Raw genomic sequence first — 26,182 nt, forward strand, 5'->3', positions numbered from 1 at the left:
CAGCACACTCAAGTTTTTGCTTAGGATAGTCTGAATTGGATTTCCTTGTCATTTGCTCCTGAAAGAATCCTGACTCAGAATTTGCACAAGGTCCAATAGCTGCTAAATGGTAAGACATCATTCAAACCTAGGTTTGTCCAGCTCTACATAGTAGGCATTTCCTGTTAGGTTCAGTTCAGTACAGTTCAGTCGCTCAGTCATGTCCGACTCTTTGCGACTCCATGAATCGCAGCACGCCAGGCCTCCCTGTCCATCACCAACTCCCGGAGTTCACTCAGACTCCGTCCATTGAGTCGGTGATGCCATCAGCCATCTCATCCTCTGTCGTCCCCTTCTCCTCCTGCCCCCAATCCCTCCCAGCATCAGAGTCTTTTCCAATGAGCCAACTTTTCGCATGAGGTGGCCAAAGTACTGGAGTTTCAGCTTCAGCACCATTCTTTGCAAAGAACACCCAGGACCGATCTCCTTTAGAATGGACAGGTTGGATCTCCTTGCAGTCCAAGGGACTCTCAAGAGTCTTCTCCAACACCACAGTTCAAAAGCATCTTCAGTGCTCAGCTTTCTTCACAGTCCAACTCTCACATCCATACATGACCACTAGAAATACCATAGCCTTGACTAAATGGACCTTTGTTGGCAAAGTAATGTCTCTGCTTTCTAACATGCTGTCTAGGTTGGTCACAATTTTCCTTCCAAGGAGTAAGTATCTCTTAACTTCATGGCTGCAATCACCATCTGCAGTGATTTTGGAGCCCCCAAAAATAAAGTCTGACACTGTTTCCACTGTTTCCCCATCTATTTCCCATGAAGTGATGGGGCCGGATGCCATGATCTTCGTTTTCTGAATGTTGAGCTTTAAGCCAACTTTTTCACTCTCCTGTTTCACTTTCATCAAGAGGCTTTTGAGTTCCTCTTCACTTTCTGCCATAAGGATGGTGTCATCTGCATATCTGAGGTTATTGATATTTCTCCCAGCAATCTTGATTCTAGCCTGTGCTTCTTCTAGCCCAGCATTTCTCATGATGTACTCTGCATATAAGTTAAATAAGCAGGGTGACAATATGCAGCCTTGACGTACTCCTTTTCCTATTTGGAACCAGTCTGTTACTCTATGTTCAGTTCTAACTGTTGCTTCCTGATGTGCATATAGGTTTCTCAAGAGGCAGGTCAGGTGGTCTGGTATTCCCATCTCCTTCAGAATTTTCCACAGTGCATTGTGATCCACACAGTCAAAGGCTTTGGCATAGTCAATAAAGCAGAAATAGATGTTTTTCTGGAACTCTCTTGCTTTTTTGATGATCCAGTGGATGTTGGCAATTTGATCTCTGGATCCTCTGTCTTTTCTAAAACCAGCTTGAACATCAGGAAGTTCATGGTTCACGTATTGCTGAAGCCTGGCGTGGAGAATTTTGAGCATTACTTTACTAGCATGTGAGGTGAGTTCAGTTGTGTGGTAGTTTGAGTATTCTTTGGCATTTCCTTTCTTTGGGATTAGAATGAAAACTGACCTTTTCCAGTCTTGTGGCCACTGCTGAGTTTTCCAAATTTACTGGCATATTGAGTGCAGCACTTTCACAGCATCATCCTTTAGGATTTGAAATAGCTCAACTGGAATTCTATCACCTCCACTAGCTTTGTTCATAGTGATGCTTTCTAAGGCCCACTTGACTTCACATTCCAGGATGTCTGGCTCTAGGTGAGTGATCACACCATTGTGATTATCTTGGTCATGAAGATTTTTTTTTGTACAGTTCTTCTGTGTATTCTTGCCACCTTTTCTTAATATCTTCTGCTTCTGTTAGGTCCATACCATATCTGTCCTTTATTGAGCCTATCTGTGCATGAAATGTTCCCTTGGTATCTCTAATTTTCTTGAAGAGATCTCTAGTCTTTCGCATTTTGTTGTTTTCCTCTATTTCTTTGCATTGATCGCTAAGGAAGGCTTTCTTATCTCTCCTTGCTATTCTGTGGAACTCTGCATTCAGATGCTTATATCTTTCCTTTTCTCCTTTGCTTTTCGATTCTCTTCTTTTCACAGCTATTTGTAAGGCCTCCTCAGACAGTCATTTTGCTTTTTTGCATTTCTTTTCCATAGGGATGGTCTTGATCTCTGTCTCCTGTACAATGTCACGAAGCTCCGTCCATATTTCATCAGGCACTCTATCTATCAGATCTAGTCCCTTAATCTATTTCTCACTTCCACTGTATAATCATAAGGGATTTGATTTAGGTCATACCTGAATGGTCTAGTGGTTTTCCCTACTTTCTTCAATTTCAGTCTGAATTTGGCAATAAGAAGTTCATGATCTGAGCCACAGTCAGCTCCTGGTCTTGTTTTTGTTGACTGTATAGAGCTTCTCCATCTTTGGCTGCAAAGAATACAATCAGATTTTGGTGTTGACCATTTGGTGTTGTCCATGTGTAGAGTCTTCTCTTGTGTTGTTGGAAGAGGGTGTTTGCTATAACTAGTGTGTTTTCTTGGCAAAACTCTATTAGCCTTTGCCCTGCTTCATTCCGTATTCCAAGGCCAAATTTGCCTGTTACTCCAGGTGTTTCTTGACTTCCTACTTTTGCATTCCAGTCCCCTATAATGAAAAGGACATCTTTTTTGGGTGTTAGTTCTAAAAGGTCTTGTAGGTCTTCATAGAACCGTTCAACTCAGCTTCTTCAGCATTACTGTTTGGGGCATAGACTTGGATTACTGTGATATTGAATAGTTTACCTTGGAAATGAAGAGATCATTCTGTCATTTTAGAGACTGCATCCAGGTACTGCATTTCAGACTCTTTTGTAGACCATGATGGCTACTCCATTTCTTCTGAGGGATTCCTGCCCGCAGTAGTAGATATAATGGTCATCTGAGTTAAATTCACCCATTCCAGTCCATTTTAGTTCTCTGATTCCTAGAATGTCGACATTCACTCTTGCCATCTCCTGTTTGACTACTTCCAATTTGCCTTGATTCATGGACCTGACATTCCAGGTTCCTACGCAATATTGCTCTTTACAGCACTGGACCTTGCTTCTATCACCAGTCACATCCACAACTGGGTAGGTTTTGCTTTGGCTCCATCCCTTCATTCTTTCTGGAGTTATTTCTCCACTGATCTCCAGTAGCATGTTGGGCACCTACTGACGTGGGGAGTTCCTCTTTCAGTATCCTATCATTTTGCCTTTTCATACTGTTCATGCGGTTCTCAAGGCAAGAGTACTGAAGTGGTTTGCCATTCCCTTCTCCAGTGGACCACATTCTGTCAGACCTCTCCATCATAACCCGCCCGTCTTGGGTGGCCCCACAGGGCATGGCTTAGTTTCATTGAGTTAGACCAGGCTGCAGTCCGTGTGATTAGATTGACTAGTTTTCTGTGATTATGGTTTCAGTGTGTCTGCCCTCTGATGCCCTCTCGCACACTTATCGTCTTACTTGGGTTTCTCTTACCTTGGACGTGGGGTATCTCTTCATGGCTGCTCCAGCAAAGTGCAGCCACTGCTCCTTACCTTGGATGAGTGGTATCTCCTCACTGCCACCCCTCCTGACCTTGAACGTGGAATGGCTCCTCTAGGCCCTACGGCGCCCACGCAGCCACCGCTCCTTGGACTGTTTATCCTACAGATGTTTAATTCCTAAAATGTAGTTTCCTTTAAGATTGGGAAAGGAGCTGGGGCTGGGGTAGGGTGCTTGATCTAATTCTCTATCATTTCCTGGCAGTTGGTGTGAGGTGAAAACGACAAATACAGTAATACCTAACAAGAATTTATTTTCACCCATTTTTTAGATTTACTGAACAAGAACTCAAGTTGGCAATCATACAAAGTTCTAACCAAGAGCAAATCAAAGTTATGTAAGACACTAAGACAGAATGGTATAAAAGGATTTTCTGTTCTCTCTGCTCTATCCAGTTGTAATGACTGCATCAAAAAACAATGTTTAATATCCACAACACCAAATAAAATATTGAGGTTTTCTAAGTTGCACAAGGATACATCTATTTATTTACATTTAAAAACTACTTTATTCTCTGTCTCACCAATACATGCAAAGGAAAACAAGTACTAAAATGATGCTGGCAGTTTACAAATTAATGGCCTATTTTTTGGTAATAATTAAATTAAATGTAATTTCCTCATTTTCCTATTTAAGATACTTCATTTCCTTTATTACCTTTATCATGATTTGAAATTATTGTTTATTTACTTCTTACCTCATTACAACTTGTTTATTCACTTATGGATCTTGCCAATTTTTTAAATCATAGTTTTCATCAATTTAACAGCCTGGCTTATAGACAACAACACAAAGTATAAATCTGTTAAAATTAATTAAAAAATTATACTGCTCCCAAATAAAAGTCACTGTTTTGGTACCTATAAAATATACCAATATCTTGAAACTATTAAGGATAATGGTGTGTGTGTTCTCCTAGCAATTACACTGGAAATCTCTTGAAAGCCCAGGTGTCAGTGGTTTAAGGAACCAGTGGAATTCTCTTGTGGGGATTTGCTTAGCTGAGTCCTAGTGGTTTTAAGGCCCTAAGGTAGGAGGCTTCCTGCTTTAACCTAAGCAGCGCTTCACACATCAAGATTTCACATGGACTTGGCATAAGCTTTGGACTGAAGAAAGTGTTTTATTACTTAAAAACAGGTTTAGGGGTAGGGTGGTAGAAACCATGTTCTGGGGAATTTGGAATAAAAGATATCTAAACTTATTTTGCATTCTCAATTACATTTATTCTTCTTTTTCAAAATCAATGTGCTGTAAAAAATTTAATAGTATAATAAAAAATTACTTCTGCCTCAATTTTAAAGACCTAGGCATTTATACTCTTAGAATTTTAGAGATAAATGAAACATTAAGGCTTCTAGAATCAGAGAATCTTTGCCATTTAGCTATGCAAAAAATTAACAGTTTAAACCTTATATTGGGAAACTTTATGATCTTTGGATATTTGCGTTTGATTTCTTTCTCTATAGAGAGAACAGATAAAAACTTGTTTAGTGTTCCCTCCCTTTCCAGGTTGTATTTTATCTTGAGCAGATTTAAAACAAGATTAGCTGTAATAGGATTCCGGGATGTGGGCAGATGTCTACTGGTCATGGATGATCTCTCTTGCAATCAGCTCCTTCATTATTTCATTGGTACCACCATAGATTGTCTGGACACGGGCATCCACATAAGCTCTGGATAAATAAGAAGATGATTAAAGGAATAAACAAAGGATATTAGAAATTATAAATTTTGTCTCACCAGGTAACTATTAATTACTTTACAGTGTTCATTTAATGAAATTCAAACAATAAAAGTTCTTCATAAATTACTTTTTTTCAGTATGGCATTCACCCTAGATTGGTATGATTATAAAATTCTATTCAGATATTGATCATTTGCATAGATTTGTTTTAGTTTGCTTGAAGAGAGTACAAATTCAAAATAATATTTCCAAGTCTGTTTCTTTTAATTTTGTAAAATTCAGCACATATAATAAGATCCTAAAAAGTGCTATTTTAAATTTAGAAATGAATACAATGTCTTAATAGCTTGTTACCTTTAATGTTTCCCCCCAAAAGTTGAAATCTACTGGTTTTATTTAAAAAAAGAGAAAAGTACATGTTTTCTAACATCCTTTAGAATCCCACCAATACTGCTGCCATCAGCAGTATAAATTGATGCTTCAGAAAATTATTACCTCACAAAGTTAACAAGTAACTTACTTTTTGGAATAGATTAATAATCACCCCAGTAATGTATGTGTTAAAAATACTGAGTGACTGAGCACACTGCCATAAAAAAAGACTTTACTCTTGATAGTGATGACAGCAAATATAACACTATATAGTTGTTTTTATGTTTTCTCATTTTATCCTCTCAGCTCTGGAATTAGGGAGGGTAAATACTATTAATTTTGCAGGTAAAGGAACTGAGGTGCTAAAAAGTTAATACATATACTAATTAATGGTTGCTATTTAATGGTCACATAATAGATCATTGGCAACCTGGAATGAAAAGGTAGGTATCTTGCCACTTTGGCAAATATCTTTTTAATTGTATCAATATTTTCATTGATGAAATGATCAATACATTTCATTACAGAAATGTAAGATTAGTTATTGAGCTTTGCAGTTTTCTAGTAGGCAAATTCAAAGGCATTTTTTTTTTCTAAGCCTTAAACTGTTTTGTTTTTTTTTTTTAATTTAATTTGAGAAAAATTAAATGTGCTGGCTCTCTAGGAACATGATCAATTCTGAACTTTTCCTCGTCCAAGTTCATCACGGTATCTTGCAATGGTACCTTACTTGAGCGCTCAGTATTTATTGATTTGATTTACTGTATTACAAAGGAATTTTAGAGTCTCAATACCTACTTTTTGATGAAACTTGAAATCCAGAGACCTTTGTGTTTTCAAATATATTTTTTCTTTCAGACAGATTTCATTGTTGCCCACAAAATCCAGAACTTTCATTTAGAGAACCTATCTGGCATTTCAGCCTACTTCAGCAATTTCAATGCTTTTGGACCTTTTGGACCGAGTTGGGCACATTTTTTTCACATTAAAGAAGTTTCAATGGAGTAGGTAATCGACAGAGACCAGTAGGCCTTTTATAAGTTATTAATTAAATTCAGTCATCAACTAAAATTCACAGAATGGCAGCAGAAGGAATGTTTAACCACACAGGGATGAAGCTCTTTATCTCACACTGTTCTTCCCAGCAAACAGGTCTTGAAATGGCAAAATGTAAGCATCTATTCCCATAGCCCCAAGCCGAATGAGTAAGACTGAAGTATGACTCATACTTAAAACCACTTATACAGGAAAAAATACAGGAAAACAGGAAAAAATAAACAAAACAAAAAAGCATCTCCTTGATCTCTGAAACCAAGACTCAGCAACATGCACAGGCATAAGTTCAGTTCAGTTGCTCAGTCATGTCTGACTCTTCGCAACCCCATGGACCACAGCATGTCAGGACTCCCTGTGCATCCCCATTTCTCGGAGTTTACAAACACACAAATAGTACAGTTTAACCTTAAGGTATAAAAAAACACAACTATAATGATTTTTTTTCTATCATATCAAAATATATGTACTTCATTCATATACTGCCTAATGCATCTGATTAGCTTTTTTGGTATTATCCACTACTCTCTCTTGTCATCTTATGAAAAGTTCTTTCCCTTTGTCTTTGGAGAGAAAAAAGCAGCCTAGTTTAAAAGTTCATACAGTCTTCAAACTAAGAACCTGCCCAAGAAGGGGATTGTTACTCCTGAAAGGAAGTATGTCTCTCAAACTGAAACCAGAAATTTCAAATAAGTCATCAAGTTACCATTTTTGCTTGCTACTGTTCTGATGGAATTGCCTCTGAGAAAACAGACCAAGACTTATGCTACACTCTAATCCTGGACCATGAGATGGCTGACTCTTCTTCACCTAAATGCCTTTCTTAGGAATAGAACTAAACTAGACAAACACTGAACCATGACATTGTCTACATTCCCAGAAGCAGTTATAATAGCACAGTTAAGCAGAAAAATATAAATAAAGCAGAAAAATATAAATACCCATTATTATTTTACTTGCTTAAGCACTGTGAATATTATAAATAAGATGAGTTAATATTGTGACTAAAACATAAAAACACACAGGAAAAATTCCAGCAACGCTTTAATTTGTCCTAGCATAACTCAGTTTACTTCTGACTTCATGACTATTCAAAGATTTAAAAAAAAAAAAATCTGCTTTTGTTTAAGGCCTGTTTGAAGTAGTTCTGAAAGGATATACCAAAACCCAAGTCCAAGGATTGATAAAGAAAAGGAAATAAGTTAGTTACTTCATGCCTACATTCTAAAGGAAGGAAAATACCCTACTTGTTGAGTTTTTATAGAAAGTTATAAATTATATATACCCTGTGATTAAAGCTTTCTGAGCTACCCAGTAGCTACAGGAAATTAGTAAATTACATCTATGCTGGAGCTTCTGTTCTTAATATAACTTGAATACAATGTTTATTTTCCTTATTAAGGACTATAAACAAATAAAATGTCTTCAGTTATACTTGCCAAAATGATAAATTTGAAAGTAAGTTTGAATACTAGTTTAATACTGTTTCCCTTTTAGATTCCATATTTAGATAATATTATAAGAGGTTTTTAGAAGTTCATAGCATTCTCATTCTCAGATTCAAAACTAAATTGGACTTCTCTCTATATAGCAAAAACTCTCTTGGGAAAATTATATAAGCTGAAAATATTGCCAAATAAGAGGAAAAATATATTTTCTATAATGATAAGGAGAAATGCCATGGAGGGATTACTAAGGCAAAGACTACAGGAAAAGGGAAAGAAGAAACTATGGAGATGGAGGAAGAAACATAGAAGAGGATGCTGCCTATTGACAAACTGGAACTGCTTCGAAACGGAAACAAGAATATTCACGTGTAATGCAATAAAAAGGCTGTATTTATTTTCATTTGAAGGAAATACAAATTCTACTTAGAAAAAAATAACACTTTTGATTTGTTTTTAGAGCTAAATAAACAATAAAAAATTTAAGATTTTTTTATTGACTTCAAATGTAGGTTAATTTTTCTGTAATGTGTGTTTTTTTTAATTTTTAAAAAGTGATATTTTCAAAGACATACAAAATGACCAAAAGGTATATGAAAAAATACTGTATCACTAATCACCAGGGAAAATGTAAATCGACCACAATGAAATATCATCTCACATCTGTCTATTAGCTAAAAGGCCAAAAGACAAATGTCAAGGAGATGAAGAAATTGCAATACTGGCACACTGCTGTTACAGAGAATGCGAAGTGGTGCACAGCAGCTGCTATAAAAAACAGTACGGAAGTTCTTCAGAAATTTAAATAAAACTACCGTATGATCCAGAAATCCCACTTCTAGATATTTATACAAAAGAATTGAAATCAAGACCTCCAAGTGATGCTAGCACTCACTTGTTCAATGCAGTATTACTCACAATAGCCAAGATGTGGAAACAACCTGTACATCCATGGACAGATGAATGGATAAAGAAACTGTAGTATAACATACAATGGAATACTATTCAATCGTAAGCAGAAGGAAGTTCTGCAATATGTCACCACCTGGATGAACCTTGAGGACACTCTGCTAAGTGAAATAAGCCAGTCACAGAAAGACAAATACAACATGATCCCACCTATATGAGGTATCTAAGGTAGTCAAATTCATAGCCTCAAAAAGGAATGGTGGCTGCCAGGCACTACGGAGAAGGAGAAATGGGAGGTTACTAACCAATGGGCATAAAGTTTCAGTCAAGCAAGATGAATAAGTTCCAGAGATCTGCTGTACAGCACTGTGCCTAGAGTTAACAATACTGTACGGTACACTTAAAATTCTGTGAAGAGGGTGGATCTCATGTTAAGTGCTCTTAACAACAGTAAAATAAAACAAAATAATTAATAGTCAATGCAAATTAAGGGCTTCCCTGGTAACTAAGACAGTGAAGAATAAGCCTGAAATGCAGGAGACCTGGGTTCAATCCCTTGGGTCAGAAAGATCCCCTGGAGAAAGCAATGGCTACCCACTCCAGTATTCTTGCCTAGAGAATCCCATTGACAGAAGAGCCTGGCAGGCTATATAATCCATGGGGTCGCAAAAAGTCGAACACAACTAAACGACTAAGCACATAACTTAAGAGGGTAAGCCATCTTCAGTCTTTGACAACTCATTTGAGTATAAGTTGCTTCAAACTGGAGGAAATGATCTTGAAATGCATTAAAATGTAAAATATGCATACTTTTGAACTAGCAGTACTACTTTTGGGACTTTGTCCTATTATGATAAAAAACACATGTATCTAAGACAAACGTATGAGTGTTTATTGAAGCATTGTTTGTCACAGTAAAAAACTAGAAAAAAAAATCTGAATAACTAAAAATAAACAATTATAGTAAAATACTATTCAACTATAAAAGTGATACTAATCCTGAATAATGATTCAAATAAAGCTTTAGTATATTATATATTTATTTATATTTAATATCTTGTATACTAAAGTATATATTCACTTTTTAAAAAATTATTAAATCCTAGTAGTAAGCTGATAACATGAAGTTGTTTCTAGCTACCTGAACATACTCCATAGGCAGTTGAAAAATGCGAAGATTTTGCACCTCCTTTCCCTCTATCCTCAGTGTACAAAGAACAGGTAAAGAAGTTTTCCTTTTTCTACACACTACCCAGAAAAGCATAACACAACAGGCCTACTTACTTTGCAATGGGATACTCAAACATGTATCCCCAACCTCCATGCAGCTGCAAACAGTCATAAGCTACTCTGTTTTGCAAATCAGATGCCCTAGATGTCCAAAATAAAAAGCAGAAAAGGAACATTTGAAATGAATTTTCATGAGATGCTTTACAGCCAGAAAACAAATGACTGTTTAAATGCATACATTTATCAAACAATTAAAAATAGGCGTATCAGTCAACCAGAGAAGATTGATATAAATTATAAGTGAAATAAATCTCAAGAATATTTTCACATAATGAATACTTTCTTCATCAACTATATTTCTGGCTGGGTTTCTGTTAAGTCTAGAAACAAAATGTAGAAAATTTAGACTATTTATTAGGTGTTGGGAACTTTAAGCCTAAAAAGAATATAGTAAAAACTTGAATCTGGTCTAATTTATTCAGATTCTCTGTGTGATATGTTAGCAGAAAAATTATATAGTCATCTACTTTCTTTTGCCTTGTGTAATATGTGTTTGTTTTCTTCAAATATGTCACTTCCTATGCAAAGGCTGCAATTCTGAATTTTTAACTGTAAAAAATATGTTTTAGGGTTTTCAGGAATAAACTGAAAGTAAAAGTGAAAACCTAAGAGGATAGACCTCTATCAAAGCACATACTATCTTCTAGGACACTTATTAAAGATTATTGGGGAATTATTTATTCCTGAAGTATATATATATTAATATGAAGTGCTTGAAAAATATATTCTTTTCTGATCTAATCACAACAATTTTAACTACTGTTAAAATCCATAAAATAACTGGTTAGTTCAAAATCTTTTCAACTTACTTTCAACAGTGGGAAATATAAAACAAAGGTAAGCATAGACCCATTTTCCTATAAAAAATAATTTTTAACTCAAGCCATAGGACAGGTCAAGATGTTCCTGAGAAATACAGTAACAATATAATGATTAACAGACAAGATTCAGGGGGCAGTGATATTTGGAATTCTACACATTTTTGTCTTTGACAAGTATGTTAGTGAAATATTTGCTGGGTTATAAGTAGTTGCTTCCTCTTCTCCAATATGAAATACCAGTATGTCTATAAACCTAGTGTTTTCAAAGAATAAGGCCACCAGCTATCCAAATGTCTTTTTCCAAAAATATCTAAAAATTTTTCACTAGTTAAAAAACTTGCTGTAAATGTAAGTATCTTCCCCCCAAAATGTTAATTTCTAATAATTCCACATGACTTTTCAACCTGGCAAGTTTATTATTTTGGATTATTGGTTCATTACATAATACATACATGCAGAATAGTGGTTCATTACATAAACCACTATTCTGCATATTTCCTCATTCTACTTCTCACTAAAGTGAACACAAGTTAATGAATAACAACAGGAATTTTTTCCAGGTTATTTTTGGGCTAATGAGATGTGAGAATGTTTGTTTTTAAAAGAGGAAACAAAACCCGCTTTCAGAACCTGATTTAAACTATGTTCTTGCATCTTAAAATACACAAAAGGCCTATGGGGGGGTGTCTTTTTTCAATTAACTCATCTTTAATAACATTGCTAATCATGTTTAATGAAAATGAAAAATTTTTTTGTTTTGGTTTGTGGTTTTGACCATACCATAAGGTACGCAGGATCTTAGTTCTCCAACCAGGGATCAAACCTGAGACCCCTACAGTGGAAACCCAGAGTCTTAGCCACTGAATGGCCAGGGAAGTCCCTGAAAGTTGTCTTACAGAACATTTTTTTTTTTTTTTCCTTTTGCTTAATAGAGCATGTACAACTTTTGATTGGACAGTCAAAACTTCAGAAATTTTTTCTGAGGTCTAGAAAACCTTTTAAACAGAAAAATCTTGCCTAATCTACTCATTTCACAGATATCAAAATGTTGGCCCAGAAATAATTAAATTTAATTGCAGTTACGTAATGACAGAATTGCGGCTCTATCTCAGGACTCGAAGTATTACTGTTCTTTTGTTGTCTTACTCTACAGCCACTCTTCAGCTAATTTGAGAATCAACTACTACTTGAAATAACAAATTAGTCATCATATTTAATATTTGCTTTTCGAGGGTAAGCTAAAAGTTAAAAAGTAACTTGGGTAAGTTTTAGCACATTATAAATAGATTTAATGGGAATATTCAGAATTTAAAAAAAAATTGGTCCTTACGGCTAGTTTTCATTCACTCAGCATTCTTCCTTTAAGGCCTTCAAGGCTGAGTTTCACTTTGGAAGAATTCCATAACAGTCTGTGCAAACACCACATTTTAATTACCGTAGCATGCATACCAGTATTTCGCCATGGCAGCAGTGGCAACGTCCAGACGTTTCACTCTGTGCAGCTGGAGACAGCTGTCCACAAAAGCTCTGGTTACACATATGGATGTTTTTAATTCTGCTAGCTTATGCTTCACCGTCTAGAGTTTAAAGGAAATGAAGGAGAAGAGCATATTTTGAGTCACTTAGCATATAAAAAATTATATAATAAAAGATCTTTGGCAATGGCACCCCACTCCAGTACTCTTGCCTGGAAAATCCCATGGATGGAGGAGCCTGGTAGGCTGCAGTCTATAGGGTCGCTAAGAGTCAGACACTACTGAGCGACTTCACTTTCAATTTTCACTTTCCACTTTCATGCATTGGAGGAGGAAATGGCAACCCACTCCAGTGTTCTTGCCTGGAGAATCCCAGGGACGGGGGAGCCTGGTGGGCTGCCGTCTATGGCGTCGCACAGAGTTGGACATGACTGAAGCAACTTAGCAGCAGCAGATCAAAACAGATGTGGAATTACTGTGTTGTTTTTTTTTTCCCTTCAAAAAAGATGCATATTAACTACACAGCTAATGTTATATTTCATTACTAAGAAAATGTACCAAAAGACAAGATGCAAAGGTCGATACATACAAAATAACATCTCATATTTTAGGTTAAAAAATTTAGACTACCTAGGGAACTTTTCGGAGAAGGCAATGGCACCCCACTCCAGCACTCTTGCCTGGAGAATCCCAGGGACGGGGGAGCCTGGTGGGCTGCCGTCTATGGGGTCGCACAGAGTCGGACACGACTAAAGTGACTTAGCAGCAGCAGCAGCAGGGAACTTTTAGAAGAACAGCATGACTAATGGGTGAGCACCATTGTGTGGTACAGTCCTTTAGGTACAGCTGTTGAAAATACCTGTTCTCCTCTGGAATCTAAATCCATGAAGAACTATTAATGAAATCAAGTATGCACATTTCCTGCTTCTCTGTATTGGAATAAAGAAACAAGCTAGGACAATATAAAAATATTATTAGACATTAAGGGCGTCCCTGGTGGCTAAGTGGTAAAGAATCCACCTGCCAACGCAGGAGACACAGGTTCGGTCCCTGACCCAGAGAGATCCCACATACCTTGGGACAACTAAGCCCATGTGTCCCAGCCCCTGCTTACCACAACTAGAGAAAAGCCCATGCGGCAACACAGACACAGCACGGCCAAAAAAATTTAACAAATAAATAAATAAAATTTAAAAACTGTATATTTAAAAAACATATTTATACTTGTTGTTCAGTCACTCAGTTGTATCCAACTCTTTGAGACCCCATGGACTGCAGCATGCCAGGCTTCCCTGGCTTTCACTACTCCTGGAGTTTGCTCAAACTCATGTCCATCGAGTTGGTGATGCTATCCAACCATCTCATCCTCTGCCGCCACCTTCTCCTGCCCTCAATCTTTCCCAGCATCAGGGTCTTTTCCAATGAGTCAGTTCTTCACATCAGGTGGCCAAAGTACTGGAGCTTCAGCATCATTCCTTCCAGTGAATATTCAGGGTTGATTTCCTTTAGGATTGACTGGTTTGATCTCCTTGCTGTCCAAGAGACTCTTAAGAATCTTCTCCAGCAACATAGTTCAAAAGCATCAATTTTTCAGCGCTCACTGTCTTTATGTTTCAACTCTCACATCCGTACATGACTAATGGAAAAACCATAGGTTGTTTTTTAAATAATTATTTATTTATTTTTGGCTGTGTCATGTCTTAGTCACAGCATGCAGGATCTTCACTGTGGTGCACGGGCTCTGTAGTTGCAGCACACCAACATGTGGGATCTTAGTTCCCCAACCGGGGATTGAACCTGCATTCCCTGCTTTGGAAGGTGGCATCTAGCCTGGCTTTTCACATGATGTACTCTGCATATAAGTTAAATAAGCAGGTGATAATATATGGCCTGGATGTACTCCTTTCCCAATTTAGAACCAGTCCGTTGTTCCATGTCCATTTCTAACTGTTGCTTCTTGATCTGCAAATAGGTTTCTCAGGAGGCAGGTAAGGTGGTCTGGTATTCCCATCTCTTTCAGAATTTTCCACAGTTTGTTGTAATCCACACAGTCAAAGGCTTTAGTGTAGTCAGTGAAACAGAATTCTTCCCTTGCTTTTTCTATGATCTAATGGATGCTGGCAAATTGATCTCTAATTCCTCTGTTTTTTCTAAATCCATCTTGTACATCTGTTAGTTCTTGGTTCATGTACTGTTGAAGTCTAGTTTGAAGGATCTGAGCGTTACTTGCTAGCATGTGCACGCATGCGTGCTTAGTTGCTTCAGTTGTGTTCGACTCTGTGTGACCCTATGAACTGTGTTGCCCACCAAGCTCCTCTGTCCATGATTCTCCAGGCAAGAATACTGGAGTGGGTTGCCATGCCCTTGTCCAGGGGATCATCACAACCCAGGGATCAAACCCGAATGTCCTGAATTCCAGGCAAATCTTTACCTCTGAGCTATGACAGAAGCCCTGCTAGCATGTAAAATGAGTGTTTTACATGCTACTGCATACATGCAGTAGTTTGAACATTCTTTGGCAATGCCCTTCTTTGGGATTGGAATGAACTTTTCCAGTCCTGTGGCCACTGATGACTTTTGCAAATTTGCTGGCATCTGAGTGCAGCACTTCAACATCATCTTTTAGGTTTTGAAATAGCTCAGCTGGAATTCTATCACCTCCACTAGCTTTGTTCATAGTAATGTTTCCTAAGTCCCACTTGACTTCACACTCCAGGATGTCTGCCTCTAGGTGAATGACCACACCATCGTGGTTATCCAGGTCATTAAGACCTCTTTTGTACAGGTCTTCTGTATCTTCTTGCCACCTCTTCTTAATCTCTTCTGCTTCTGTTAGGTTCTTACCATTTCCATCCTTTATTGTGCCCATCTTCGCGTGAAATATTTCCTTTGTATCTCTAACTTTCTCAAAAAGATCTCTAGTCTTTCCCATTCTATTGTTTTCCTCTATTTCTTTGCATTGTTCACTTAAAAAGGCTTTCTTATTTCTCCTTGCTATTTTTTGGAACTCTGCATTCAGTTGGGTGTATCTTTCCCTTTCTCCTTTGCCTTTAGCTTCTCTTCTTTTCTCAGCTATTTGTAAGGCCTCCTCAGACAACCATTTTGTCTAATTGCATTTCTATTTCTTTGGGATGATTTTGGTCACCGCCTCCTGTACAATGTTACAAACCTCCATCCGTACTGCAAAATATTTACTCTATATCTGCAGAATGCAATAGAAGAATAGAATTGGAACACTCGAGACGTCAAAGCCCAGTACCTCCCCAACCTCTGCTGCCTTTCCCCACTCTCCCTCTTCCCTCTTTCAGTAGCTCGCACGGTCCTTAACTTGAACTGCATGGTCTGCAACTGTCAGTGTCAACATACCTATTCACCTCCTCCTGCTGGCCATAGACAACTAACAGCATTCTAATCATTCTACTATTCTAATCATTCTATCGAGACCAGCGTCAACTATTCTTGATGGCTCTAACTTCAATCCAATTTTCTTGTATTCCTGATTTTATTGTTCCTGTGGAAATTCAAATAGAAACAGAGTTTTGATCATTCTGCTTGGAACCTAAGTGAGATCTTCACTGTGGCTGATAAAAGGCATGGAAGACAGTGACAGTGGCACTAAGTTGATGGCACAGTGAAACTCACACTAGAAATTATAAATGCACTCCACCTCCACAACCAGTGAACCAGTGAAGTTGCTCAGTCGTGTCTGACTCTTTGCGATCCCATGGACTGTAACCCACCAGGCTCCTCCCTCCGTGGAATTTTCCAGGCAAGAGTACTGGAGTGGGTTGCCACTTCCTTCTCCAGGGGATCTTCCTGACGCAGGGATTGAACCAGGTTTCCCGCGTTCCAGGCAGACGCTTTACCATCTGAGCCACCAGGGAAGCCCCCTCACCAGCACAATGTCTAGTTCAAAACCATGACAGCCTTCTCCCAGGAAGGCTTCAAGGAGCAGAGGGTGCTGACCCTCGTTTGCTGCCATTACAACAATCTCAAACCATAAAACCTAACCCTTCAAAGCATTATTGTGGTGGAGACCGTTAGAGTACTTTCCATTTTTGGAAAAGAGTAGAAAAGGAGTACAATAAAACTCAGGACCAGGCAAAACTCACAGTATGTCAGCTAAAGGCATTCTAAGGGACAGATTCCCCATACGTGTCTCAACATAACTACTGTGCTGCTGAAGAACCCGACTGCCTTTCCCTTGAGTTTACTCCGTCCCTCTCTGGTAACAGAAAATGACACTGACTTCTAATGATTCTAAAACCAAGCAGTGGGAAGGTTGGTACCACACCTTTCCACCTCTTGTATTGCTGTTGTTCAGTGGCATCTGACTCTTTGCGACACTATGAACTGCAGCACTACAAGCTCCCCTGTCCTTCATGATCACCCAGAGTTTGCCCAAACTCACATCCATTGAGTCAATGATGCCATCCAACCATCTCATCTTCTGTCGTCTCCTTTTCTTCCTGCCCTCAATCTTTCCCAGCATCATGGTCTTTTCCAATGAGCTGGCTCTTTGCATCAGGTGCCCAAAGTACTGAAGCTTCAGCTTCAGCATTAGTTCTTCCAGTGAATATTCAGGGTTGATTTCCTTTAGAATTGACTGGTTTGATCTCCTTGCTGTCCAAGGGACTCTCAAGAGTCTTCTTAAGCACCACAGTTTGAAAGCATGAATTCTTCAGTGCTCAGCCTTCTTTATGGTCCAACTATCACATCCGTACATAACTAATAGAAAAACCATAGCTTTGACTACATGGACCTCTGTTGGCCTCTAATTCAAAATGTGACAGGTTACACCAAAACTTTCTTCCTTTCTCAGACTTCCCCTTACCTTTTCAATCTCCCTTTCTATTCATTTATATTTAACAAAGCCAAATGTCTACCTTTTAGTCAGCACAAAATTTCCCACTCCCACCCCACACATCCGAATTTACTCACAGAAAAATCTAAAAGTGGAATAGGAAACAAAATAGTGGAGCAATACCCTCCCACACATTAAAAACAGATGAGTGTATATTTCATGAAAATCCCTGAAATGGAATTTTTAGCTTAGTATTGGTGTAGATCAATGACACTACCTATGAGACTTCATTTGAAAAATAAGGAAGAATCTGACAAGTCTCAATATACTTTTGCACACCCCATGCACAGCATGTGATGGCACATTAAAGAATTTTTTTGAATGGTTGTTTATTTATTTATTTCCTTTTAGCTGTGCTGGGTCTTTGTTGCTGGGCTTTTCTCTAGTTGCAATGCACAGGCTTCTTGTTGCAGTGGCTTCTCCTGTTGGAGCACATGGGCTATTGGCAAGGAGGCTTCTTAGTTGTGGCACATGGACTCAATAGTTGCAGCTTGCAGGTTCTAGAGCACTAGCTCAGTAGCTGTGGTGCAAGGGCATAGTTGCTTCGAGGCATGTGGGATCTTCCTGGATCAGGGATTGAACCCATGTCTCCTGCACTGGCAGGCAGATTCTTTACCACTGAGCCACCAGGGAAGCCCAGATTTAAGAATTTATGCACTATTTACAACAGAATCAAGATCTCTAAGCCCAACTATCTCATAAGAGAACTGCTTTGATGAAAATGCTAAGAGCTTCTAGAAGCTAAAGTTAAATTTCAGACCAGGATGGGCTCATTTAGAACATTCTTGCTGTGCATTCAGGTGCACAGGTTTGAAGGAATTAATGCCTGCAAGAGCACATAATTTACTCTTTGGGGATAAAGAGTAAATATTTACATATTTGTGGCATTGAGCTGAGTGTTACCAAACAGATTTGGTCTTTGCTCTTCACTGCAGACAATGCATCATGCTTTCAGAAACTATGGTAGCTAATAATTGTACCACCTGTTATTAGCAAGGTGCCTTTGGTGAATGATCAGCATGCTCACAGCAGTATTTTTTAACATTTATTACTAGTCACTCATAGATACTACTGAAGCTAGCATTTTCCCCTAAAGTTGCAAAGTGGATCAGATAGCATCTCTTTCTGAGTTCTGAATAATACAATTCTTAAAAACACAGAATTATGGAATTAGAAGACACTCTGGAGAAGTTTCTGAGCCCAGTATTTCATTTAAACAGCATGACTCAAGGATAAACTATAACAATTTAGGTTTACTATCTGATTTTACAGTTAATTAACCCTACACTTGGGCTTCCCAGGTGGCACTAGTGGTAAAGAACCCTCCTGCCCATGCAGGAGACTTAAGAGATGCGAGTTTGATTCCTGGGTCAGGAAGATCCCCTGGAGGACGGCATGGCAACCCACTCCAGTATTCTTGCCTGGAGAATCCCATGGACAGAGGAGACTGGCAGGCTACAGTCCACAGGGTCGCAAAGAGTCAAACACGATTAAATGACTTGACATGCATGCACACAATCCCACACTCAAGGTCTAAGACCTTTTTGGAGAAATATAAGGAAGAAGTGTTATTTTTTACCTATCCTATTTTATTTCCTAATACTTTGTCCTCTTAGAAGAGCATATACCACACAGGAAAGAACTAAAGCTTGTGTTAGAAAAGAATGGGAGAAGGCACTGGCAACCCACTCCAGTATTCTTGTCTGGAAAATCCCATGGACGGAGGAGCCTGGTAGGCTGCAGTCCATGGGGTTGCGAAGAGTTGGACACGACAGAGTGACTTCACTTTCACTTTTCACTTTCATGCATTGGAGAAGGAAATGGCAACCCACTCCAGTGTTCTTGCCTGGAGAATCCCAGGGACGGGAGAGCCTGGTGGGCTGCCGTCTATGGGGTCGCACAGAGTCAGACATGACTGAAATGACTTAGCAGCAGCAGCAGCAGAAAAAAACACTGAATTTTCATTTCACTGTCCATGGGTGAAAGAGATGGGAAAAGAAGAAGAGTCTATCTACTTTGGATTTCTGGGTAATAAAACTAGTGAATGGCTTTCACTAGAGGCAGTAAAACTAGCTCTGGAACCTAAACCTAGAGTGTAGGTTCCAGGGCTAGAATATTTATGAAATCTTGAGCATATAACTAAACCTCTCCATGCTTCAGCATCCTTTTCTGTAAAATAAGGATAAATGTAATATGTATTATATGCAGTTGCTAAGAAAAAAGGAGAGACAATTTTTAGCACAGTGTCTGGCATACAGAGAACATCAATCAATGACACACATTATCATTATTTAATATCTGAATTTTACTATTGTATTGTCCATTCCATGGAAAACCATAAGACTGGACAGCAACTTTGGAGACTATGGATGAGATAAAAGGAAAATCCTGTAACTACTGCAACTTAAGTATGGTAGATCTCCAGTCTAAAAAGAAAATAAATCTTATAAAATGTGTCCAAGTGGTCAGAAAGGCCCAAAATGTTCAAAATTCTAGGATAACAGATATCAGGAAACTGAATCATTACATGGTCATAAAAATGACATTTGGATACATATAATATAACATTTTAAAGTCTACTATTTTATTTTATTTTATTTTATTATTATTTTTTTAAGTCTACTATTTTAATTTAATATTGGAACCATAATGGTAAAGAACCTGCCTGCCAATGCAGAAGACATAAGAGACACGGGTTCAATCCCTGGGCAGGGATGATCCTGTGGAGAAGGGCTTGGCAACCCACTCCTGTATTCTTGCCTGGAGAATCCCATGAACAGAGGAGCCTGGTGGGCTACAGTCCATGGAGTTGCAAACAGACACGACTGAAGCGACTCAGCATGCACGTATAAACACATATTATTCATTCTTCTCTGAATACATATCTAGATTGAGTATGAAAATATTATTCAAAGGTACTTATTTATATAAAACAAGAAGATCAGAAGAAATATCTCAGAAATCTCAGAACCACACATCTACTTGGAAAACAATACTGCTCTTACCAATGCCTGTAGAAGCAGGATGGCACTGCCACCTAGTGAAAGTTTAGTGAACTACCTTTAAAGAAGGCAACAATAAAATGGCACTTGCTTTGAAAAGGACTGTTATCTTTTTGCTCTCAAAATACATACATATATATCTACACATATGCACATGTATGTTATTAAATAAGTAAATATTTTAGAAGAAGCTAATATTGGAAAATATTATACCAATTTTCTATATTTTTCATGGTTACATGTCAAATAATATTTAACGCTCTGAAGTCTACAGGCAATCTGGGTAATAATATTGTCATTTTTGTTGTAATTTAATATGCAATTCATAAACACAGGATTTCCAAGGGGATGGAAAATATGTCTATTTGATTCACTTTTTATAGTACCCAGAATAGGGCTAAAGGCAAGAGCATTTTTTAAATTATTTTTTAATTGAAGGATAATTGCTTTACAGAATTTTGTCGTTTTCTGTCAAACCTCAACATGAATCAGCCATAGATATATATACACATATAAACAATTTTGGTGAAAGGGGTAGTGGTTGGCTTTGAGAAGCAAATGATACTAATTCCACTTTGGATATATCCGGGAAAGTCAAAGAGTGATAACAAGTAGTATCACTCGGTTTGTGTTGCTAGGAGCTTACAGTATTTCCAGAGTCATGTCTATCAAATTACATTTGAGCATACAACCTTCAGAAGGCAATCAATACATATTTGCTCAGTGAAACAAATAGTGCATATCAGTGTTTCTCAAAATGAAAAGATTACATGAAAAAGAAAATGACTGGTGTGTTGATAACAAAGAAACAGCAGTATGATTACTTTATGGTAGCCTAGCGTAATCAATGGCATCCTGTGTCTGTGTGCATAAATTTTGATAAATTTAACTTTTTGTAATAAATTTGTACATACTTTATGGTAGTAAATGATAAATTAGACAAGTATCTACACATTTTATGCATTCATGATATACATTTTCTTTTTTTTTTTTTCGTATTTCTCAGCCACACAGTTCATCTGCACTATTTAAATTGTCTTAAAATCTTCAGAAAATTTTCCAATGTATTTATTGAAAAAAATCCACATGTAAATGGACCTGTGCCATTCAAACCTGTGCCGTTCATGGGTCAACTGGAGTAGCTAACTTTAATGAAAGCTTGCGTTGCCAGGCAATATTCTAAGCCCTTTATGGGTATTATCTTCATAACAACTCTATGAGGTACCTACTCATATTACTCACATCTTACCAAGAAGAAAGTACTTTTGAGAGAGATAATACAACTTGCCTAGACCACAAAGACTTAAGGAGTTGTACTAAGTTTTAAGTCACACGTGAATTTAACTTCATATATAATGCTGTGCTGAAAACTTACCAAAGTATTTCATCTTTCCTTTTCCCTTTGCAACGAACTTTGCAATTATACTTCCAACTGCAGGATTTTTGATGACTGCATTATTTTTAAGTTTTTTCTTCATTTAAGAAGAAATTAGAGGGTTTAAAATTTGATTGACATTTTAGTGATTAAGGTCACCATATTCTGAGTTATTCTGAAAATACCTTAAACTTCTTGGCAAAAGCCAGGAAGAAGCAAAACCCTTGCAGTAAAGCTAATACACAAAAAAGCAGAAGATTCTGCTATAAAGGCATGATCACTAACCTCATTTGGGTCCTCAATACTGCCAGAAAGCTTACTGTAAGTGTCCCTAGTGTTCAGTCTCTCACTCCAAAGAAAGGATTTCAAACCTTCCTACTTCCAACCCTATTCACTCACATTTCTTATTTCCCTATCGATACATAAAGACATGGAAGTCTTTTGAAGACATTTTGCAAACAAGAGAATGGGAGAGACTAGAGATCTCTTCAAGAATATTAGAGAAGGCTTTACAAATAGCTGTGAAAAGAAGAGAAGCAAAAGGCAAAGGAGAAAAGGAAAGATATACCCATTTGAATGCAGAGTTTCAAAGAATAGGAAGGAGAGATAAGAAAGCCTTCCTCAGTGATTAGTGCAAAGAAATAGAGGAAAACAATAGAATGGGAAAGATTAGAGGTCTCTTCAAGAAAATTAGAGATACCAAGGGAACATTTCATGCAAAGATGGGCACAATAAAGGACAGAAATGGTACAGACCTAACAGAAGGAGAAGAAATTAAGAAGAGGTGACAAAAATACACAAAAGAACTATACAAAAAAGATCTTTATGACCCAGATCATCACGATGGTGAGGTCACTCACCTAGAGGCAGGCATCCTGGAATGCGAAGTCAAGTGGGCTTTAGGAAGCATCACTACAAACAAAGCTAGTGGAGGTGATGGAATTCCAGTTGAGCTATTTCAAACCCTGAAAGATGATGCTTTGAAACTGCTGCACTCAATATGCCAGCAAATTTGGAAAACTCAGCAGTGGCCACAGGACTGGAAAAGGTCAGTTTTCATTCCAATCCCAAAGAAAGGCAATGCCAAAGAATGCTCAAACTACCGCACAATTGCACTCATCTCACACCCTAGCAAAGTAATGCTCAAAATTCTCCAAGCCAGGCTTCAACAGTACATGAACTGTGAACTTCCAGATGTTCAAGCTGGTTTTAGAAAAGGCAGAGGAACCAGAGATCAAATTGCCAACATCCATTAGATCATCATAAAAGTGAGAGAGCTCCAGAAAAACATTTACTTTTGCTTTACTGACTATGCCAAAGCCTTTGACTGTGTGGATGACAATAAACTGTAGAAAATTCTTAAAGAGATGGGACTACCAGACCACCTGACCTGCCTCCTGAGAAATCTGTATGCAGGACAGGAAGCAACAGACTGGTTCCAAATCAGGAAAAGAGTACATCAAGGCTGTATATTGTCACCCTGCTAATTTAACTTATATGCAGAGTACATCATGAGAAACACTGGGCTGGATGAAGCACAAGCTGGAATCAAGATTGCTTGGAGAAATATCAAAAACCTAAGATACACAGATGACACCACCCTTATGGCAGAAAGTGAAGAAGAACCAAAAATCCTCTTGATGAAAGTGAAAGAGGAGAGTTAAAAAGTTGGCTTAAAGCTCAACATTCAGCAAACTAAGATTGTGGCATCCAGTCCCATCACTTCATGGCAAATAGATGGGGAAACAGTGGAAACAGTGACTAATTTAATTTTGGGGGGGCTCCAAAATCACTGCAGGTGGTGATTGCAGCCATGAAATTAAAAGACGCTTACTTCTTGAAAGGAAAGTTATGACCAACCTAGACAGCATATTAAAAAGCAGACCTTTGTCAACAAAGGTCCGTCTAGTCAAAGCTATGGTTTTTCCAGTAGTCATGTACCTGGATGTGAGAGCTGGACATTTTTCTAGTAGTCATGTACCTGGATGTGAGAGCTGGATTATACAGAAAGCCGAGTGCCAAAGAATTGATGCTCTTGAACTGTGGTGTGTTAGAAAAGACTCTTGAGAGTCCTTTGGACTGCAAGGAAATCCAATCAGTCCATCCTAAAGGAAATCAGTCCTGAACATTCATTGGAAGGACTGATGCTGAAGCTGAAACTCCAATACTTTGGCCACCTGATGTGAAGAACTGACTCATTGGAAAAGACCCTGATGCTGGGAAAGATTGAAGGCGGGAGGAGAAGGCGATGACAGAGGATGAGATGGTTGGATGGCATCACCAACTCAATGGACATGAATTTGAGCAAGCTCCAGGAGTTGGTGATGGACAAGGAGGCCTGGTGTGCTGTAGTCCTTGGGGTCGCAAACAGTCGGACACAACTGAATGACTGAACTGAACTGAACTGTTGGAGAAGATTCTTGAGAGTCCCTTGGACTGCAAGGAGATCAAACCAGTCTATCCTAAAGGAAATTAATCCTCAATATTCATTGGAAGGACTGGTGCTGAAGCTGAAACTCCAATACTTTGGCCACTTGATGCGAAGAATTGACTCATTGGAAAAGATCCTGATCCTGGGAAATACTGAAGGCAAGAGGAGAAGGGGAAAACAGAGAATGAGATGGTTTGATGGCATTACCAACTCAACGGACATGAGTTTGAGCAAGCTACGGGAGTTGGTGATGGACAGGGAAGGCTGGCGTGCTTCAGTGCATGGGGTTTCAAAGATTTGGACCTTACTGAGAGACTGAAATGAACTGAGGAGCGACCCTTGCTCATTCTTTCCTCTTTTCTTCCTGTTTCAATGGTAGAAAGGCCTTTCCTATCAGGGATGTGAAAGCCTATCTTTCAATGCACTTTGGCATCCATACCCTCACACTTTCTCAAAGATCATATACAGTTAATTATAGTTTCCATATCTGCAATCTTTCCCTCTTTACTAAATCCTTTCTCTAGGCATTAAAATATAACTCTAGCATTCTCATTGTAGTAATAATAACAGAAGTTAAGAATTGTCATTTACTTCACATGGTCTCCAAATGTTTCCCTCATTCCCCTCCCTACCCTCTCTTCTCACCTCCAAGTTACCAACCCTTCTCTCAAGAGTTGCCAACCACCAGCATTTTTACTTCCTCATTTCCATTCACTCCTCTATTCATTCTGGTCTGACACCACACCAGTCTAACACCAGTCTGACACTGCTGCTGCTGCTGCTGCTAAGTCACTTCAGTTGTGGCCGACTCTGTGCAACCCCATAGACGGTAGCCCACCAGGCTCCCCCGTCCCTGGGATTCTCCAGGCAAGAACACTGGAGTGGGTTGCCATTTCCTTCTCCAATGCATGAAAATGAAAAGTGAAAGTGAAGTTGCTCAGTCGTGTCCGACTCTTCGCGACCCCATGGACTGCAGCCCACCAGGCTCCTCCGCCCATGGGGTTTTCCAGGCAAGAGTACTGGAGTGGGGTGCCAAATCTGACACTACACCAGTTCATTAAGGACACCAACAAAATAACCTCCATATATCATTATGTCCAGTGGGCACTCGTTAACCTTCACCTTATTTTCCCCCTGAGTAGCTCCTGCCCACTTGAAATCCTCTTTTCTCTTGGCTTTGGTGACAATACTGCCTGACTTGCTTTCTCCTAACTGTCCATTCTCAATTGTCTCTGTAGGCTCTTTGTTTCCTATTCTGCCTTTAAATCTCATAATTTTTTTCTCAGGACTCTGTCCTAGAAACCTCTTTTGCCTTAATCTCTACTCTTTCCCTCAGTGGTTTCATCCACTTCCGTGGATTCTAGTATCATTGTGGAGAAAAATATTGCCTGCCATATGGGTAAACCAAGGATATCGTGGCCATTGAGCCAGCAGCCAGTGCAGCTGCCTTCAACTGTGCACCTGGAAAGGAATCAGGGTGGAGAAGAGGGTAGTGGCCCTAGGTGGTTAAGGCGCATATCAAAGGAGTGATTTCAATGAGTGCAGACTCTTGCGTCTTCCCTGCAAAAACAATAAATTCATGAACTTGAGTGTCTGACTCTCTTTAACTGTAATCTTTGGATGTTCCAACTATCTGGGTTTTGTTGCAAAACTCTTATATATCTGGTTCCTCCGTTACCTGTGTGGACCAGTCCCTCAGAGCTGTCTAAGAGGCTGTCTTTGGGGCTCACATCCTCAGCTTTGTCCATCAAGTAAAACAGAATTCTCAACTTTTAAGTTGTGCATATTTTTCAGTTGACATCATCTATGTGAAAATTACTCCACATTCATGTTTAGCTGACCTATTTCAAATGAGCAAATTGAGACTATGTGAAAGTGAAAGTCACTCAGTCATGTCTGACTCTTTGAGACCCCATGGACTATACAGCCCATGGGATTCTCTAAGTCAAAATACTG

General features: G+C 38.5%; 1 protein-coding gene across 3 annotated transcripts in view; it reads right to left on the minus strand.

Moving 5' to 3' along the window:
* Positions 1–3,738: 3,738 nt before the first annotated feature.
* Positions 3,739–26,182, minus strand: part of ACADL (acyl-CoA dehydrogenase long chain) — a 41,276-nt gene continuing 18,832 nt past the window's right edge. For all 3 annotated transcript variants that reach the window (XM_019976227.2, XM_019976213.2, XM_019976220.2), the window contains 3 exons: positions 12,529–12,656; positions 10,253–10,339; positions 3,739–5,178 (listed from right to left, as the gene is read on the minus strand). In XM_019976227.2, the coding sequence (XP_019831786.2) occupies positions 5,085–5,178; positions 10,253–10,339; positions 12,529–12,656 (309 nt within the window). In that variant the 3' untranslated portion in view covers positions 3,739–5,084. The remainder of the gene's footprint in view (positions 5,179–10,252; positions 10,340–12,528; positions 12,657–26,182) is intronic.

Source organism: Bos indicus, chromosome 2 (assembly GCF_029378745.1).
Source record: "Bos indicus isolate NIAB-ARS_2022 breed Sahiwal x Tharparkar chromosome 2, NIAB-ARS_B.indTharparkar_mat_pri_1.0, whole genome shotgun sequence".
Classification (NCBI taxonomy): Eukaryota; Metazoa; Chordata; class Mammalia; order Artiodactyla; family Bovidae; genus Bos; species Bos indicus.